The following is a 12,144-nucleotide window of genomic DNA, read 5'->3' on the forward strand; positions in this document are numbered from 1 at the left end:
AGCACAGAGCCTGACGCAGGGCTTGGTCCCACAAACCGAGAAATCACAGTCTGAGCCGAAATCAAGTATTGGAGGCCTGACTGACTGAGCTTCCCTACTTGAGAAGTTTTAAACATATGAAATAGCATTTCACACAAAATAGTTAGCGTTCAACCCTCCCAGAGTCCTCTCCGGCACATCAGCACTCCGGCATGCATCTTGCCATACTTGATGTGCAGATGGCCACGTGTGGACGTGGTTTGGGGGCTGGCTATTTTGTACGTGTTGTCACCGGCATAGATTCATGCTGCACTCTGAAGCTTCGCTTCCTGTTGTCACATAGCCCCATGCTGTTTTGGGCTCTGGTATCTTTATGTTGAAGAGGAAGTCCAGACATTTGTGCTGCATAAAAATGGAAACAAAAAACATTTGAATGGTAAAAGCTATAAGTCAGACTTGGACAATAGATTGGGAAAAAGTATTTACAGTACAGATGATGAAATGATCTCCACTCTTCAAGGAGCCCCTAACATTGTGGGAATGTGACCCAGCATGTGAGCAGGCCCCTCGCTTCCACTCCTCGGGTTTGCAAATGAAAGTGAACACCTGTTCTCTAGCCCTCAGATCGGCAAGGTGGTGGAGGACAGCCTGGCTCTGGGAAGCAGGCTTCCTTGTGGCTGACGGGTGGGGGAAGATCTTGGGGTGCAGATGCAGACTCTCTGAACCTGGCAGCCACACTCCCTGGAGGACCCCCACAGCAGTGAGAGCAATGGGCAGGCAGACACCAGGAGGCTGTGCTGCGGGTTGCAGAGTTAGTGCGAGAGGGCCCGCGGGGCTGGAGGCAACGGCCCATCTATGACCGGGGAGCAGGGTGTCCGTAGTGCCAGTGGCTGGGCAGGTCTCCCTGCGTTGCTGTGGGGTTCTGTGCCCTCTCCTGGGCATCTGTCCACATTCTGTTCATTATGAAACCGGGGGGTGGGGAGGGAGAGGGCACAGGCCATTTCTGGCATCGGCAAGGTCACACGCACGTCGTTTACATGACTGCTTCCTTACTGCACTGAGTTTGCAGGTCTGGGGCTCCTTCCTCTGTGGACCCAACCCATGGGTCACCCCCTCAGCAAGTGCCTGCTGAGGGGCACATGCAGGGCAGCCAGTGGAGGGAGCCTCTCTTCCCTCAGCTCTCTGGGAGCACACAGCACTTGGGCCACTCTCTTTTCTTCTCCTATTCTGTGTAATGTATTCCAGCACTTTGGAGAGCTGCTCAAAGTTAACATGAAGGGAGAAAGTTGTCACATTTAGGTTACGCGTTTTGGAGGTTGGTGATCCCTTTGAGGTGTTAAGGTGATGGAAGTGAAGCATTGAAATGGTTGAGTTAAAACACCAAATTCATGTTCTGCTTATTAATGACTTTACCAGGTAGACGCCCAAGTCAGAGAAACCGTCAAACTCATGTTCTCTGACGAGCAAGATGGTGCTCTTGAATGGCTGCTACAGAAGCTCTCTTCTCGGTTCATAAGCAAGGATGACCTGCAGGTTCTGTTGCGGGATTTGGAGCTGCAGATCCTGAAGAATGTTACCCACTACGTTTCCGTGACAAAGCATGGCCCCGATTCGGAAACCGTGCTGTCTGCTGTGCGTGAGGCCGGGGTTTCTGGAATAACAGAAGCGGTAAGTAGGCAGCAGGAGCGGCTGAGGTGTGCACTGTGGTAGGACTCCGACCTAGCTTCCCAGCTGGCAGATTTTGAGCTCTCACCCAACGAAGGTCCCACAGGGATGTGGCTGCCATCGCAGAGGCACACGGCGTGGCCTGGGGTGCGGGGAGGGTGCCAGCTCAGGGCGCCGTGGCTGCTGTGGCTGCCTGTCAGCAGCTCCCCAGGGGCCTGGGCACGTGAGTGAGTTTCCGTCATGGATGTCCCACCCACCCCGCAAAATCACACAAGTTTCTGTGGCACCCACAGGTTCTCTGGCATGGCTACCTCTGTGACTGTGTGGGAGCCCTGGGTCGAGGACAGCGCCCTCCCCTGTCCACATAGCGGCCTCTGTGGTCGGGCATGGGGCTGACATGGCCCGTGCCTGTTAACTCCCATACACTTAACTGAAAACGCCTTCCAATAGAGATGGGGGGTCCTTCATTTCTTCACTGACACCTGAGTCTTGTCTCCTCTCTTCTGGGGCTCGGCCCCCACTAATGCACGGTACCTCTCTGTCCAGCAAGCACATGTCATTGTGAACAACGCCCTGAAGCTGTATTCCCAGGACAAGACTGGCATGGTGGACTTCGCTCTGGAGTCTGGTGGTGAGTCAACCGAACACTGGGGTCACCTGTTGCCGGGCTACTCGTCCCGTCTCTGCACAGTCTGGAACGTGCCAGAACGAGGTAGTCCCAGTGCCCTTGATTCAGAGTGCGGCCAGGTTCTCCCATAGACGGCCGGTGCCTGTGCTTGCACATCAGTGGGCATGAGCCCAGGTTACATTTGGCATCAGCGAAGCCCCAACATGGGGGCATTTGAGTAGGATTTTTCTAGTCACATCCAAGTGTACCGCCACGTCCAAGTCCAAGTGCACCGCCACAGAAATTCTGCTTGATTATTCATGATCTTTTGTGTTGCAAAATGTCTCTTAAGCAGTGAAGTACAGTAATTGATACCAGGAAAGTGGTTTTTAGATGCTTTCCGAGAGCATGCAGTCACGTGAATACATGTGGTTCGGGTGCTCAGGGAGCGCGGTTTAAATGCCTGCTGCACCTAAGGACTGTCCTGGGTCCCCAACAGCCCCGGCCCTGTGGGAGCTGTCACTCGTGGGGGACACAGATGACAGGAAGTAACCATGAGAATAGCCGCTGCATGAGTAGAGCAATGGGGAAGTTGTCCTGCTTCCTCAGAGGAATAAAGGAGAAAACTGCGGTCCATTGGGTCGGGCAAGTGCTGCGTGCTCTCCTGCACAGGCCCAGGGCCCAGGTGTATCTGAACAAACAGAAGTGCGGTTCAGTGGGGGTCCCAGTGGCCTCAGTTGGTGGAGCGTGTGACTCTGGATGTCAGGGTCATGAGTTCAAGCTCTGCGCTGGGCTCCATGCTGGGCATGAGGCTTACTTTAAAAACTTAAATTCAAAAAAAAAAGAATTTTGGGATGTTTGGGACAGCACCCTGGATCAAGCACAGAGTGTCTCTGTGAAGAAATGGGCAAATGTCTGCTACACAAGACAGGTGGAGACTCAGGGTGATGTAAGGTCTGTTTGGGGAAGGTTTGGCCACCATCTGTGTCAGAGGAAATCATAGTTTTCTGAGTTTCTAAAAGTTAGGAATTGCAGACCAAGGGTTAGTGGACCAACATTTTCTCTTTGAGAAAAGAAGGTTTTTTTGTTCTTTTTTAGAGCAAGTGTGTGTGTGCCTGTGGCCAGGGGCAGAGGGACGGAGAGAATCTTAGGCTTCACAGCTAGCACGGAGCCTGACGAGGGGCTGAGTCCCTGGGACCGGGGCCTGAACCAGAAGCCAAGAGTCCGACGCTCACCCGACTGCACCACCCAGGTGCCCCGAAACAGAGGCTCTTGGTCCGCAGTAGCCGGGGAGCCCTGCAGGACAGCAGTGATATGGTTTACCCTGACCCAGCCGCCGAGGGGATCCGAGCCGTGACGCCCGCTGTCTGTGTCTGTGCAGCGGTGCTGCAGCGGGCCCAGGGCCACTGTCACGAGTGCAGCCCACTACGCTCTTCCCATGGTGGACAGGGGTCAGGAAGGCCGTTCACTGGTCTCAGTGTGCATTTTGAGAATGACTTTTTTAGAATGTTGTGAGGAACACATTTTTGAAATTCAGTGATTTATGAAAACAACATTTTCAATTCTGAGACATCAAATGCTCTTTTAACCATTCAGCTGGGTCATTACTTACTTAGAAGCATAACTGGTCCTTACAGATTTATATGTCATTAATTTGGAATTTTGGTAATATTGATGAGGCTGAATTGCAGGTTCTGTCACTACCCAAGGCATGTATCAACTCTGTATTAGAGTGTCTGTACTTAAGGATGCTTTTTGTCTTCAGTGAGAATACGAGGTTTAAAGAGATAATACAAAGGTTCGGAAATTCAAGTCTGTTGATCAGTGAGGTCAAAATCACTTTCTCTTCTTGTTTGAGCTCCCACCGCCCAGGTCTACCCCCAGCAGCCAGAAGAGGTGCCCTCATACAGGGCCCAGTGGCCACATGTGCGTGTAGGTGTTCCGAGGGGTTCAACGGACGTCAGACTCGGGAGCCACTGCCTCTTAGAGTACAAGCTTCTCAGGAGCTTTTATTTGTATTTGTATTATTTTTTAGTTTGTGCCTTGACACCAGCATTCTGTCTGTTTCCTCTCAAGGGGCAACCTGGACCTTTTTTTTTTTTTTTTTTAAAACATTGCTTTTTAACGGAGATATGATTCACATAACCTAAGCTTCACCCTCTGAAAAGCTATGATGTGGCGGCTCCAGCACAGTTGCTGTGTTTTGCAGCAGTCACTGCTGTCTCGCTCTAGAATACTTGTGTTACCCCAAGGGACACCTGCCCCTGGTAGCCGATGTGCCCGGTTCCCTGGGCAGCTGCTGATCCTGCTGGTCCCTGCGCTGTGCTCTGTTGACAAGAGCCCCTCTGAAAGCAGACGCGCCTGTCAGGTATCTCTGGTGCCTGTCAGACTTGTTGTTTGTGTAGAAAAAGGGACAAAAGCTCCTTGCAAGTCCCATAATGCAGAGGGGGGTCCTCACTTGTCCCCAAAGCAGCCGTGGGCTCTGAACACCCAAGTTGGCAGAAATAAGAGTTAGCCTGGGGCTTAGCGTCAAGTAGGTGGTTCTTTGTGAGCTTGAGCAACCGGAGACCCTGTAGACCTCCATGGGCACCCCTGCCACGGGGACTGGGTGCCTAGAGCCCCCTCCCGGCGGTCGGCGTGGATGCTGAGGCAGCTTCAAACTCTGCTTTCAGGTGGCAGCATCCTCAGTACTCGCTGCTCTGAGACGTACGAGACCAAGACGGCGCTCATCAGCCTGTTTGGGATCCCGCTCTGGTACTTCTCCCAGTCCCCGCGTGTCGTGATCCAGGTGAGCTGCCAGCCATGCCCCCCCCCCTCAATGGGGGCTCTGCGCACAGCCCCCAGCACCATTCCAATATCTCTGATCCCCTTGCTTCGGTCATGCGCTGTGCCTTGGTGCACTGGTTCGTCCCCACAGTCTGAGCAGGTGTGCTGCTGTGGCCATGGTCACGGCCGAGGGCCTTCCCTCATGAGACACGGGCACGCTCACACCTTGGGGAAGACCCCTCCCTGGGTCTGAGCCCCAGGGGGCCTGGGGGAGCCCTGAGCTCACACAGCACTTCCGGCTGCCTCTGTCGGGGTGTCCGCGGCCTGCCCTCAGCGCGCACTGCTGCCGTGCACCCCGTTTTACTCAGTCACTCACGGAGGCCCAAGAGGAAGAATTGAAACTGTTGGTACATTGGTTTCCCATTGGTCCTAAAATGCTGCCTTGTGGTAACAACTGTCAGGAAGAAAGGTCAACTGATTTCTTTAGTGGGAACTGTCCATAGGACGGGGCACCCATGGCTGCAGGCAGGTGTGGGCCCCACAGCAGGTGCACACCGCCAGGCACGTGGCAGATGGCCACGTTCCCCCTGCACCGGTGTGCGGGAGCTCATGGGACCCCGGCAGGTGCTGCCTTGGCCACAGGGTCGCTTTGCCATCATGCAGCTGAGAGGCCTTGATGTTCCTGCCGTTGCCCCAGTACCACACTGGCCCACGGCAGCTGTGCCCGCCCCGCCTACTGGATTTGGTGGCACTTCCAGTGTGAGGCATGCATGAGCAAGAGAGTGCTTTGTGAGGAGGGCCCACTCAGGAACCTGGATGGGGAGGCTCCGTGTGCAATGAGATTGGAGGAGTAGGCGCTTGGCTACTTAGAGGGAAAGAGAATCCTTAACAAATCCGAGAACAGACTGCTCCGACCTCCATGACCAAGGCAGGGCAGCCAAGAGAGCGTCCCCCAGCCACCTGGGACTCAGACCCAGACTTTTTATAGAGGGCACAGCCAGGGCTCACTGAATGGTGCCACCCTCCAGGGTGCTGGAGAAGACGTTCCCAGTGAGGGGACCCCTAGAGGCCCTTTGCTGTCAGAAACTCCCAGAGGGAAGTCCCGGGGACCCTCTGTGCACAGAGCCTAACCCTTGAGGACCCAGTCCATTTGCACAGGGCAGGCACAGATGATGCCTAAATCAGGAGCAGAGAATCAACCAAAACCAAATTCAAGTATGAGCAAACACAGGTGTTACCGTGTGCCTGCCCCTTTCCCTCCTGCTCCATATCACAAGCGGCTGCATGCCAGGGCCCCTGCCTCATTCACTCGGTGCATTTTGGTCAGCACAGCACATATATGGCTAGGTTCCCATCACAAGCACGGTGGTTTCTCTCGCAAAAATACCTGTGCCTCTGTCATTTTATATTTTGCCAGTGTACCTTAGGGACAGCAGGAGATTGCTGGGTCACAGGGTAGGTGCCCCAAGGAGACCTGCTGGGTATTGCCAGCTTTCACTTCCTAAAGGGGGCACGCTCTTAACTCCTGGTTCACTGACCAGTGCTTCAACCCCGTGCACTATTGTTGGTCATTTAAATTTGTATTTCTCTTGTTACTACGTATGGTAGAGCATCTTGTCTTATGTTTGGGGACTGTTTAAGTTTACTTCTTTTTAAAAAATGTGTTTTGTCTCATCTATTTTCATTTAAGATGCTAGTTACCTTAACTTTTATAAAACTTACTGATATACTAGAGATGGTCGCCCCCTGGAGTTTAAGTTGCGAATGCCTTTCCCCAGTTTGTCTTTTGCTTTTGCTTATGATGACTTTTTACTATGTAAAAATTTATCTTTTTCTACTTCAGTATTAATAGTGTTTCCTCTTGTTTCTGTATGTTGAGTTTTAAATTGTCAAATACATTCTTAAGAGCTTGTTCAACCTCCAGGTGACTCTTAAGACATGGGTTTGAACTGTGCAGATCTACTTCTGCGCCCCCCTCTTGCTCATCATCTCTGTAGCACTTCTTCTCTCTTGCTCATTTTATTCTAAGCATGTAGTATATCATACATGTAGAAAACATGTGTTAATCGACTTTATGTTATCAGTAAGCCTTCTGGCCAACTGTAGGCTATCAGTAGTTAAGGTTCTGGGGAGTCAGAAATTATATGCGGATTTTCACTGGGCAGACAGTCAGTATCCCATTCCAGGGTCAAATGTATAAAGTTTGCAGTTTTTGTCTCTTTCCTAGCCTGACATCTATCCAGGCAACTGCTGGGCATTCAAGGGCTCCCAGGGGTACCTCGTGGTGAGGCTGTCCATGGAGATCCGTCCGACCACCTTCACTCTGGAGCACATACCAAAGACGCTGTCACCCACGGGCAACATCACCAGCGCTCCCAAGGACTTTGCGGTCTATGTGAGTGAGGCCGGTCTATGTGAGTGAGGCTGGTCCCGGCTCTCCCCCTCCTCCAGTTCGGGAACCTCCCTCAGCTGAGCCCAGAAAAGGCTGTCAAAACGAGTCTGTGCCCTGGTGTCCGTGTCCCATCCCCCACCCCCGCAACACGAAAGTTGGAAAAAAAACCCAGAATCCAGGCACCCAGAGAAATCATTGTTCATATCGTGGCATTTTTTGCTTTGTCCTCCTTTTTCCCTGTAAAAACCAGAGTCAAGACAGCACAGCTCATATTTTATGATGGTGATGAACTGTCTGTACAGACCTTTAAATATGTAAAACACTGTGATGTAGCGAAGCCCCAATGCACTTTCCAGTTGTCCGGCTGTCACCACAGCTTCTGCGTTGGAGGACGGGGCCACACCTGTTGGTCTCTCTTCTTCCTATAAACTAGACACTCATGGTGGCACCACCCTTAGCCAGTAGCCTGGGGAGCAGAGGGGCATGAGCGTGCGCCTTACCAGTGCTTTACCTCACTGAGCCCTCTGGTCCTAACCTCCGCTGACCCTCCAGGTGAAGAGAGCCGATGCCACCTATGTTTCCGTCCTTCATGTGCGTTTCCTTTTTTTGTAGACTCATTTTGTTTTTATTTGCTTATCTTACGAGAATCTTAGTTTCCTTACGGATGTCTGAGCTTTGCTAGTTATAAACGCTTGTCACACATCCCTCTTACAACCAGTTCCCAGTGTGGCTGCCTCTGCTCGTTGTCACTGCTTCCACGTTTCGTATGGAAGTCCTTTTTGCTCTGACACACTCCAACGGTCGCCTATATTTCCTACTGCCTGCTTCCCTAATGTGGCAAAGCACCCATAAAAGTTACCCCCTTAGCCATTTTACGCATGCAGTTTGCCGGATTTGGCGCATTCACGCAGCTGTGCCACCACCAGCCATCCTTCCCAGAACTCTTCATCTTCCCAAACCGAGACTCCGTCCCCATTCCGCACTAGCCCCTGGCACCCTCTGCTCTCCGTGCGAGCCAGCTGCCTGCAGGTTCACAGCCTGCTGACCTGTGTCACTGTCCCAGGTGCTTCAGGTGGCCCAGGGCTCCACCATGGCACGTGGAGCAGCATGGGCCACACAGTAACCAGGCGGTCCCTGCGGTCTGTTACTTCTCTCTTGCCAGCTTGCTGGTTCTGGCTCTGGTTTTCTCTTGCCACGTATGGGAGGAATAGGACCTCCCTCATGGGCCTTGAATCGTGCAAAGCCCTTAACTGCATAGTTCTATAATGCCCAGCAATTCACAGGGCTTCTGGAGAAGGCCTTAGGAATGCTTTAATCTCCCCAGATTGTGTTGAAGGGAAGCAGTCTTCACTGGTGCAGTGTTGTTTTCCCATTATTTAATGACTGTCTGGTTTTGGTTTCAGGGATTAGAAAATGAACACCAGGAAGAAGGGCGGCTCCTGGGACGGTTCATGTATGATCAGGACGGGGAGTCCCTCCAGATGTTCCACACACCGGTAAGGACGTGCACGGCTCACCTTTGGCCCGTGGCTTCCCGAGCCCCGACCTGCACTCGCCTGTCTCTTGGCTCAGCAGGACATGGCTGATCTTAGCAAAGCTGCCTGGTGGCGTCCACCTCTGAGAAAGCAAATCTGAGCTTCTTAACTCTGCCCAGACGAGCCTTTGTAGTGTGTATTTTGCTCCACACGCATGTGTCGTGTTGCTGAAGCTGAAAGTAACTCTGTGGCTCATCAGGACTCCTGTTTACCTGAGCTTTGTGTCCTGGGGTCCGTGACTTAGTCCACATAGAAAACTTAATTTTCCAGCTTGACTGCTTAGTCTGAAATATCATAGTTGGGAAAGTGATAAGACTTGGGGTGTGACTGAATAACTGTGATTTCCTCCACACCTTTTGATTTCAGAAAAGACCTGACAGAGCTTTCCAAATAGTGGAACTTCGGATTTTCTCCAACTGGGGCCATCCGGAATACACATGTCTTTATCGGTTCAGAGTCCATGGAGAGCCCATCAAGTAAACCCCTGCCGTTGGTCCCTGTACATATTGTATATACTGGGACAGCCTGACACACTGGACCCCTTCACGAACCAGGGCACAGAGAGTAACAGGATAACATCACCCCTAAATAAACGCTACCGACTGCCACTGGAAGTGGACACCCCGCTTGCCAGTCTGTCCACAGAAAACACTGCATGTCGAACGCGTAGCTTCACCGAGGTCCGCTCGCAACAGCTGATCTCTGTGGAAGTTCATTTGAATGTGTGGGTCACAAAGACACATATGTTGTTTTGGGGATTTGTTTTTGAACATAAAGCTCTTGATATTTGTATTTTCTTGACATCAGGAACAAAGCAAATGAAATTAAAAGGTGAGAGTATTTGAAGCTTTGATATTTAGCCTTTCACTGGCCCTTCTCAAGGACTTTTGGGGGCAGATCGATGTCACCTGTTCAATCCAGCACACATTTCTTTCAGGGAAAAACCACATCACCAAGTTTCAGTTGTGAACTCCTTTCCTCCAGGGTAGGATTTTTCCTTTACTCCACACCAGGTGGGGAAATTTATAAGGTGTGTTTTTCTTAGTTTGTTCCTACTTCTGAGAAAGATCCTGAGTTAGGACTCATAGGCTGAAAGGGGTCTCATGTGAAAGGGGGAGCTCAGGTCTCAAGGAGGCTCATCCATGGCAGCTGTCCCCAAGTCTGCGCAGCGGTCTCCACGGGACCTAGAACGCCCAGGCTTGTGGGTGTCATCCTTGTCGGGTTTGAATTTTGCTGCAGAGTAGAACACTAACTTGCTCCCTGTCTTTCCGAGTCTAAAATCTCTCCACCAATGACAGTTACCCCAGGGGACTGTCCAGGGTAGCAAATTCATGAAACCATCCGTTTGTGATTATACTTTTTCCCACGGCGCCACTTTCTTCCCGCTTCTAGCTGGGATTTGCCTCTTACTAGGACTGTCGCCGTTCTCAATTCCTTGAGACTCCTTTTGTTTATAGTTCATATTTAATATTTAGACTATTTTACTGAGCAGACTTTATAAATGAGATATCTGCAAGGCACTTAAAGTGTTACAGATGTTTTAAAAATTATTTAAGTTTTATTGGGTTAAGACCGTTCTTTTGGTGTTCTCATAAATACTGTATTTTCAGAAAAAGAAAATGATGGTGCTGACTGGTTTTCTGAAGAGTTTTATGTATACTGCACAACAGTCCTCAAATACATAAAAACTACACAAAGTAGCATTTTTTTTTCACTCTTTCTTAGAATTGGGACTAACTAATGCCTATGCAGTTAGGTCAGATAAAATGTATACAGATGTTTCATATATTACAGGATAAATCTATAATCAAAATTTCCTATATAAAACTAAATTTGGGAGTTGGGTGGAAGTATTTTGAATATTAATTTATTTTTAAAGATGCAAGATAGGACTTTGTGCGAGGTATTTTTGTAAATGCTTTTCAAAACACTTGTCTTTGGTAGTGCTGCTTTTGCTGCCCGCCAAATTGATAAGATGCTACTGAAATGTTTAAATAAAGAGTTTAAATTTTTAAAAGTGCATGTGAGGTTTCAAATGAATAACAAACGGTGTTATTTCTTTTCTCAATGTGCTCTGTTCCTGCCCCTGGGTTGTGGGGGAGGGAGCATGACATTTGCAAGTTTTTTCTGCTGCCTGTTCCCATGGCCTTTCCTCCCACAGCCAACCTGGTCCCCACCCCCCCAGGACTCCCCCAGCCAACCTGGTCCCCACCCCCCCAGGACTCCCCCAGGGCACCTCTCCGTGGGGAAGTCCCCTTGGGAGATAAAGTGAATTGGAAATAGGGTTGCTTGACAAAGAGAAAATCAGAAGAGATGGGTCCCCTCCAAGGGACATTTGCATCATCAGGGCATCTGTTGCTAAAGATGGGGTGCTAGACACGAGTTCAAGTCTAACCTGGGACTGGTTCATTCAGTCAGTACTTCCCGAATGCCTACTGTGTGTGTGAGGCACTGGGCTGAGAACCCCTAGTGAGCCAGGACAGGGGACAGAGCCCTGAGGCCATCCTCTGCCTGGAAGGGGCCCTTAGGCCAGGACAGCCGAGGGAAAGCTGCACCTGTGTCTCCCTGACTCTGGATTTTCAGGAGCAACCAGTGTTCCCACACCGTTTTTATCCTTCTGGAAACACCTATGCCCACTAGCAAAAATAGGGGTGTGTATCACTGTTGTTTACACAGGACAGATGAGGACAGACTCCACTCTTGGGGCTGTGCCTCCCTGCCGCCCTTTTTTCCATTGTGACAAATACCGTGGAGATCAATCACAAAGGAACTGAACTGCAAAGAAAACCGCTCTCCCCCCACCCCCCCATTTGCATGGAGGGAGGAAGACTTACCCGTTAGCCATCTATGGACCTTTGGTTGAGCTGTCCCTATACAAACAAGGGGTTACAAACCAGGAGGGGCTCCAATCAAGATCCTTGAGGGTCTGGACTTGGTGGACACTGAGACCTAGGGGGGATGAAGTTGTGCTCTCTCCCCAGTCCCTGTCGCCAGAACCCATCTACTGTCCTCATCCCCATCCACAGCCACAACCTCTGTCCCCATTCCCTGACCCTCCCCTGTCCCTGTCCCCAGAATCCATTCACTGTCTCCATCCCTGTCCGCAGCCTCCATCTCTGTCCCCATCCTGTCCCTGTCTCGAGAACCCATCCACTGTCCTCATCCCCATTCACAGCCACCATCTGTCCCCGTCCCCTTGT

The 12,144-nt window shown here is 51.0% G+C and overlaps 1 protein-coding gene across 8 annotated transcripts in view; it reads left to right on the forward strand.

Moving 5' to 3' along the window:
- SUN1 (Sad1 and UNC84 domain containing 1) overlaps positions 1-10,964 on the forward strand; it is a 52,272-nt gene extending 41,308 nt beyond the window's left edge. For all 8 annotated transcript variants that reach the window (XM_039226006.1, XM_039226012.1, XM_039226005.1 and 5 more), the window contains 6 exons: positions 1,396-1,647; positions 2,191-2,275; positions 4,924-5,039; positions 7,245-7,412; positions 8,813-8,905; positions 9,311-10,964. In XM_039226006.1, coding sequence (XP_039081937.1) covers positions 1,396-1,647; positions 2,191-2,275; positions 4,924-5,039; positions 7,245-7,412; positions 8,813-8,905; positions 9,311-9,424 — 828 coding nt within the window. In that variant the 3' untranslated portion in view covers positions 9,425-10,964. The remainder of the gene's footprint in view (positions 1-1,395; positions 1,648-2,190; positions 2,276-4,923; positions 5,040-7,244; positions 7,413-8,812; positions 8,906-9,310) is intronic.
- The last annotated feature ends 1,180 nt before the right edge of the window (positions 10,965-12,144 follow it).

The sequence above is a fragment of the Hyaena hyaena genome, unplaced genomic scaffold (genome assembly GCF_003009895.1).
Source record: "Hyaena hyaena isolate Hyena2069 unplaced genomic scaffold, ASM300989v1 scaffold_20, whole genome shotgun sequence".
Taxonomy (NCBI): Eukaryota; Metazoa; Chordata; class Mammalia; order Carnivora; family Hyaenidae; genus Hyaena; species Hyaena hyaena.